The 7,792-nt window shown below is 41.9% G+C and overlaps 1 protein-coding gene across 5 annotated transcripts; it reads right to left on the bottom strand.

The window, feature by feature from the left end:
• Positions 1-809: 809 nt before the first annotated feature.
• On the bottom strand, positions 810-5,685 carry LOC125512833. Of its 5 annotated transcripts, none has more exons than XR_007285565.1 (6): positions 5,241-5,685; positions 2,274-4,510; positions 2,103-2,190; positions 1,985-2,011; positions 1,191-1,876; positions 810-1,084 (listed from the first exon to the last, which is right to left on the bottom strand). XR_007285565.1 is itself a non-coding variant. In XM_048677908.1 (6 exons), the coding sequence occupies exons 2-5, from the start codon at positions 2,495-2,497 to the stop codon at positions 1,205-1,207; spliced, it is 1,011 nt and encodes a 336-aa protein (XP_048533865.1). In that variant the 5' UTR covers positions 2,498-4,510; positions 5,241-5,677; the 3' UTR covers positions 810-1,084; positions 1,191-1,204. The 5 variants fall into 5 exon arrangements, 3 of the variants coding, with proteins under 3 accessions (XP_048533865.1, XP_048533863.1, XP_048533864.1); XM_048677908.1 differs by having other exon boundaries at positions 5,241-5,677; XM_048677906.1 differs by having other exon boundaries at positions 1,191-2,011; positions 2,274-2,965; positions 3,046-4,510; positions 5,241-5,674.
• Positions 5,686-7,792: the final 2,107 nt, after the last annotated feature.

Raw genomic sequence — 7,792 nt, 5'->3', positions numbered from 1 at the left:
GATTCACACAGCTTTAAAGTAGGCATTTCTAAAAATAAAATCAAAATTGAATTAGAACACAACATACAAAATTAAGGCGATTGGGAGATATGACAAAATTCCTGAAATCTCATAACATTTGTATCTGAATGGCAACAGAAAAAAGAAAAAATCTGAATAACAGTAATTAAAAGGATAGAACACATAGTCAAAATTAGAAGGATTGAACAACATTAGCTTTAAATAGAATTAGCTCGTTGAGGCTGCAAGAACAACATACAAAGCTAGCATGGCTCTAGAACTAACAAAGCACATTTCAGGCAAGCACGCCTAACCGGCTACATACCATTTAATCGTTGGTGCTGAAAGAGATAACTGTGAAACACAGACCTGCACGCCTCCTTTCATCCTTGGCCATCTGTGTACCTCCCCTTTGTCCAGATGGTGTTCTTCATGTTGCAGGGGGCATCTCCCTCGGGGCTCGCTGACACGTCCATTAGCTTCTGCTCATGCTACACCACATCTCCAACCATGATAAAAAAGCAAATGATTCAAGTTCAAGTTAGTCAAGGAGTGACCTCATTCTAACGGAATCATTCAAAAGATATGATCCCACTTTGCATATGCAAATAACATCTTTCAGCATTGTACAATTCTCCTTCTACAAGTACTCATGAGAGTTAAAATATGCATACATGCACCGTCCCTTTGCAATTGTGACAACAAGTGGCACCTGCAGTAGGAAAACATATGCAGTTTTAAGAACTATATATAGACACAACATTTTAGTAGGATATAACAAACCATCTTAGCGAGATATATAACACAAGTTTCAACATGAAAGCACACAAGTTTCAGCAGCCATACTTGTTCACACAAAAGACCATAAGTTGATGGCAAAGTAATGAAAATAGTGACAACACTAAAAACCACAAGTTCATAGCAACAATGTGTACATAGCATCACTGTCAAAACAGCAACATCACTAAAAGAACATCAACTACTCTTCTCTTCTCTTCATCACCAAACTGTTAGTGCTAGGCACTAGCTTTTGTTCTCATTTGCAACAACCGATGACACTATGCAGGGGGTGCCTTGTTTGAACCTGTTTCACATTAGATTAAACTTCAGGAGAGAAACTACTCGTAGGTGACCATAAAAAAAGTTCAGGGACTAATATTCATGGCTTAAACATATGAAAAGCACCTTACCAAGAGATTAAAAACTATACAAAGAACCCTTGGTCATCATCTGATTCTTCTTGTCCCAAAGGAGCAACATGGCCATCATTTACGTAAGACTCATCATCATCCGTATCATCATCAGATTCGAACTGAACATCTTCAAACTCAACAGGTTTTATATTTTCTATGACTGAAACATCAATGCTGGATCCTTCATCATCATTTCTGCACCAACTAGTGATCTCTTCAGGTATTGTAATTTCTGGCACTGTAATTTCCGCATCGACGACATCCAGTACGTCTGCGTCACCACCTTCATCGGCTTCAACAGCTTCATCAAGGCCTACACCATTTAAAACAGAAGGAGCAAACAAATTGCGTGGATTCATTTTAATAACAGTTGCCCAATCAGGGTTCTTCACATCTCTCACATAGAAAACCTGTTGAGCTTGGAGGCCTAGAATGTAAGGGTCTCCCTGGAATTGGTGTAGAGTAGTGTCAAGGTAAATAATTCCATATTTGTCTTTCTTATACCCCTTACTCTCAGTTATGTTGGCAGGAGGCACATCAAACCAGTCACACTGGAATAGAACAACCTCCTTATCAGGAGGGAAGTCAAGAAATATGATTTTCTTGATCACCCCATAATAATCAATATTGCCTGTGGTTGCATCGCCCTTGACTATGACGCCACTATTTTGGGTACTCAAGTCCTGCTCGATATAGGAATTCCGAAAGAAATATCCATTCAGAACTGTACGATTGTATACACGGGCTAGATGATCAGGTCCTTTAGCTAGCGCATAAATAAGATTGCTGACCTTCCCATCATTGTGGAGTTCTGTGATCTGTTTCATGGAATAGAATATGTGTGAGTGTAATGTACAGCATTGGTACGTTATTACGAGGAACATTAGTGAAAATGCGAAATAAACTTACCCGTCTCTCAAACCAGCCAACAAACTCTTCCTTGTGCTGCCTTTCAGGATTAGGAGAATTTTTACTTGTCAGCTCCTCAAGATGTTCACTTCAAAGAGAAATGATTGTTAGTTGAATAGGAAAGTATTAATGCATATCATGATGTGAAATAAAATACATAAGTATCCTTACTCAATCCATGGCGCGGTTTCCTCACAGTTTGTTATTATGAAATGCCTCATTTGATTAATCTCAGCCAAAGACAATGATTCACAAACAAAACCTTTCTTGGAGTAATCAACTGTACTCATGATGCTAATTCCTGTTGATGGTTGATCTGTACCTCCGTCTTCATGACATTCGGACTGACTTAGCTTGGTAGGCATTCCATCAACGAATCGACTGCAAAAAGTCATGCACTCTTCAAGTATGTACCCCTCTGCAATAGAACCTTCTGGTTGAGCCTTGTTACGCACATATCCTTTGAGCGTACGCAAGTATCACTCAATTGGATACATCCATCTGTACAAGACAGGCCCTCCCAATCGGGCCTCTTCAGCAAGATGAATTGGGAGATGCATCATAATATCAAAGAATGCTGGTGGAAAGATCATCTCAAGCTGACATAGAGTTTCTGGAATTGTTTTGCTCAACCTCTCCAAATCTTCATCCCTTAACTCCTTGGAGCATAAATCAGAAAGGAATTTACTCAGCTGAAGCAATGGGTTAACAACATTCTCTGGCAAAAGCTTGCGCAATGCAATAGGAAGAAGTTTCTGAAATATAACATGACAATCATGAGTTTTGAGTCCACTAATCTTGCACCGATCGAGGACTACACATCGCTTAATGTGTGAAGCATAGCCATCAGGCATCTTAATGCTCTGCAGAAAATTGAGGAGCATTATCTTTTCTTCCTTTTTTAAAGTATAGCAACCTTTCTTTATGTCATACTTATGCTTACCAGGCTTTGGATGCTGGTCCTTCCTAATTTTCAGGTCCTGTAAATCAAGACGAGCCTTCACACCATCCTTTGATTTCTTATCCATCTCAAGCAAAGTCCCCACAATGCTGTCACAAATGTTCTTCTCGATGTGCATAACATCCAAATTGTGCCTTACGAGCAAGTTCTTCCAATATGGGAGTTGGAAAAATACACTTTTCTTCCGCCAGTTATGCCAGCTGCTAGTTTCCGGTCGCTTTCTCTTATTTGACCGTCCGAATGGTGCATGCTGAATGCTATCAAGTTCCCGCAGAACTTGTTCACCTGTAAGTACCACTGGAGCTTCTCTATTATTTGCCTTGTTGTTGAACAAACACTTGTTTCGACGCCATTTGTGGGTCCTGGGCAGAAAACGTCGGTGTCCCATGTAGCAATGCTTTCGACCATACTTGAGCCATAAAAAATCTGTATGTTTGTGGCAATACGGGCATGCTAGCTTGCCTTTTGTGCTCCAACCACTCAGCATTGCGTAAGCTGGGTAGTCACTAATGGTCCACAACAAGCATGCATAGATCTGGAAAAAAAATTTAGTTGCAGCATCATATGTCTCAGCACCATCCTCCCATAGAACATTCAGTTCATCAATCAAGGGCTGCAAGTACACATCTATGTTATTTCCTAGTGACTTTGGTCCTGGAATAATCATTGACATAATCCAATTTTCTTGTTTCATACACATCCAAGGTGGCAAGTTATATGGAATAAGAATGACAGGCCATGTACTGTGTGATATACTCATGAGCCCAAAGGGGTTGAATCCATCCGAAGCAAGACCAAGCCGAACACTGCGAGCATCCTTTGGCAACACCTGTGTGAACATCTGCAGAACTAAGTCACATGCTCTATTGGTCATCCCAGACATGCACTTGATTTGGTAAAGCTTCACAATGAAAGATAGCTTCGTGAAATCCTTGCAACCTGGGTACAACTCTTTTTTTGCCTCTTTCAATAGTTCGAAGAAGACCTAGGCTGTTGCATTTGGCTCCTGGTTCCTTTCTTCACCGCTGGAAGCATCCACATGAATGTCTCCCGCACCTTCACCAATGTTTGTATTGTTTTGCATGTTTGTGCCCCTTATGAGAGTATTGAGCATGTCACATACCCCAGCACCATCATCTACAGCGTCTTCATTATCAGAATCTTCAGACATGCTTCCCTCATCCGATTGTTCACCATGGTATATCCAGTGAGTGTAGATTGGATCCATCCCATTGAACAGCAAGTCAGTATGAACATCCTTTTTCTTTTTCGGAACAATATTAAGACATCTCCTACATGGGTATGGGACTGTTGAGTCTGGGTGAGCACCATCGAAGGCAAAATTCAAGAAATCCTTCATGCCAGTTTGCCACTCAACAGAACCTCTTTCCCTCTCCATCCAGCTCTTCTCTCGTGTCATTTTTGCGTTATCTCCGTAAAGCCAGTCCTGTTAAACAAACATAACAGCTGCTTTAGTAGCTGCATTACAGTCAATAGCATCACTAGCTGCATTACAAGACAAGACAACAGGGATACATACATACCAGTATTACTGTCACATGGTAAAGCAAACATTTATCTATACATTGTAAAGCAAAATTTGGTTGATGGAAGAAGAAATAGTATTACTGTCACATGGTAGTATATGTGACATGAGGGTAAATAAGTTCAGTTTCGTAGTTGGCTAGATCATGGAAAAATAGAAATTCAGAGAGAGACAGTGACGGGAAAATTTGCCATTTGCTTTGTTTGTCCACCACCTGCATCATGATCTGCTCTTGTGCTCAAGAACATAGCATAAGGGGCAAAGCAAAACATCTGCTCTTCTGCATCTTCTTCCATGTTTGTGACACTTATGAGAGTATTGATCATGTAACATAGCATAAGTAGTCACAGGATCAAAGCAAAAAAAACAAAATAGTAGACAGCAAAGGTAAATGGTTCAGAAATAGGACTGTATTTTTGGTACTATTCTGATTAATCAAACACACAGCCAAGTACTAGCAAGTGAAACAGGATTCAGCCGCTCATAACTACTCATACAAGAAATCAAGATCACTGGGTAGCATACTAAGTATTCTCACAGTAATTTTTCACCAATAAACCCATGTCCATGCAATGATTCACAGGGTCATATGCAGATCAAAGCAAAACAGTACAGAGTTTCAGAGATTTACAACTAGAAAAGATCTTCTGCGTGAAAGGCTTGAGGTCTTGTGCGTGATCTTTGAAGAAGAGAAGCAGAAGAGGATCCTTGGGGAAGATCGGCAGCGTGTTGGAGAGGAGCAGCGGCGTTCAGGGGCGGCAGGAAGGGGCCCCGAGGATTCAAGCTCCCCCGCCGTGAAGCGCGCCGTCAGGGAGGAGAGGCCGCCGCCGCCAGCCTCCTGAAACCCTCTTCTCACCTCCCTCTTCGCTTGACCCGATCTCTCCCCTTTCTCTTTTCTTGGTTCGATCTGGTGTCTCCCCTGTCTGTCTGTTCTGGCTTCGATCTTTTTTTTGTTCAGGGGCGAGAGAAAGGAAGTCGCCCCCTTCCTTCGATCCCCTCCTCTGGTTTGTGGTTCAGCCGCGCGTGGGATCAGACGACCCGTCTGGTGGGTCGCGCCACTGCGTGCTTCGATCGCCCGGGTGACCAGACAGGCAGACACGCTGTCTGGTGCAGCGCGTGACCTCTTCTGCCGTATATTACTTTTTTAAGGTCGGATAGCGTATATTACTGAAATATGTCCATGCAAAAAAAATAAAATTACTGAAATATGTGATTAACGTGGCCTTCTTTTTTTGTTTGAAAGAAGATAGTAATTCTATTAACCAAACTTTGATTATCTGCAACTTTTAAACCACAAATCCAAATGATCTCATTGTTTTTGCATTTTTTAAATTAAATTGATATTTATATAGTAATTTGGTTGCATTATTTTGCCTACTTAAGTAGTGTAGGTAGCATATGTCGGCCAACAATCGGCACGTATCAACGTCCTACACCACCCATGTGATCACTAACTTCGCCTCCGATGATCGGGTCGCCCTCGACGATCGGGTGGACTCCGGTCACGGCTCCATCGAAAGCTTCCAAGACCGTGCGCTCCATTCCCGAGCTCTCCGTCCTCCGACAGGCGTGCCTGGTACGCCTCCTCCAATTCCTCCGCCTTGCGCCGCTCTTCCTCCTCGCTTTCATGGAGGGATGTGAAGCAGAAGAGGTTGAGGACTAACATATATTTTGTGATTTTCATCCTAATGCAATAATTATTGGGCATCACTGAGGAGTAACGACAATAGAGGCATAAAGAGATAGCGGAAACTAGGCACCGTGAAATATTTTAAGAGATTTATTTATGTCATCGATGTGTGCATGAGGGGTGATTTTTTCCCTCCCGTTACAACGCACGGGCATGTTTGCTAGTGAATACATAAAGAAGGGACAAGGTGTTGGCCTTATATGAATACATTTATTTTAACAAATGTTTGATATGCCAATAAGTAACTCTCAAAACTAAATTTGTTTGGTTGATAATTGACATAGTTGAATCTCTATTATTTTCGTTAAAACAAGAGCAACATGATTATGTTGGACCTACTGTGGCATGGAGGACCCTCCCGAGTCGCCCTCGCAGGCGACGGGAGAGATCGCTAGCCAAGAGATGATTATGTTCGGTAAAAATGAAAGATGATGAGATCACCCCATCTAAAGATGAGACTGACATAGATCGAATGTCTCATCTACCCATCCCCTCAGTACTTATGTTTTGAGACAAGAGTATAACCTAATAGTTTTAAAGTGAGCGGCGCGTGATGTCTCTGTGACATGTAGTTCAGAGCTGGCCAAATTTCTGATGCTTTAACCAATAGTTCACCAAGGCACAAAATTTTGACATATCCAACCTAAGTGTAGATTGATGAAACAACACCTTCCTAATTGGCTACGGGTGGTTGGCGGACCGGGGTTGTGGCGGAGGGGTTGAAGCAGCGTGGTACATCACCTACCCAGCCCGTCCACTGGTTGACGGTGAAGGCATCTGTGGACGCCATGTTCCTCCCACTCATTCTATCTTATTTCGGGTGAAAACTTGATCTTCGGATCGGACGATAGCGATGTTCGTGGTCGTGCCCTTCCTGGAGGCATCGTCTTGGAGATCTCGGTCCGGCATGTCCGTCGCACATCTTCCAAGATGATCGCTCCTCGTGCTGGTGGTCTTCGTCGGCTCTAAGCAGATCCCTTTTTTGCACATCTTATAGGTGCTTGCTAGTAGTTGAGGTTGTGTGTCGGTGCCCGGCATTCGTGTATCTTGCTTTGGGTGTGTGTGGTATCCATTTGTATCGGTTGCTTCGATGTATGTGATGGTTGTTTTACAATATAAACAGGGAAACTCTTTTTCTTTTGTTAATTGGCTTTCTTAAATGACGACGAATATACAAATATCAATGACGAGAACATTATAGGGGACGGCATCGAATCACCCCTTCATAATTCACGGATTTGGTGTTTTTTTCACCATGATATAACTTCTTACTAATAAATATTAGTATTCCCTCCATCTCGAAAATATTTACAATCTAGAAAATTTCCTCCAAAAATATTTTTTAAAACAAAAAATTACTTTCCCACCACCCAATTTAGGTGTACTTTTGTTTGCGCCAATATTTTTTAACCTCCCGCTAAAAGTCCCAAATTAGTGTCTTTGTTCCCACCAAAAAATTAGCCTCCCGCTAAATACCTTTATAACAACCCACG

Source organism: Triticum urartu, chromosome 6, assembly GCF_003073215.2.
Source record: "Triticum urartu cultivar G1812 chromosome 6, Tu2.1, whole genome shotgun sequence".
Classification (NCBI taxonomy): domain Eukaryota; kingdom Viridiplantae; phylum Streptophyta; class Magnoliopsida; order Poales; family Poaceae; genus Triticum; species Triticum urartu.
Note: the sequence above shows the minus strand (reverse complement) of the source record. Positions and strands in the feature narration are given on the sequence as shown.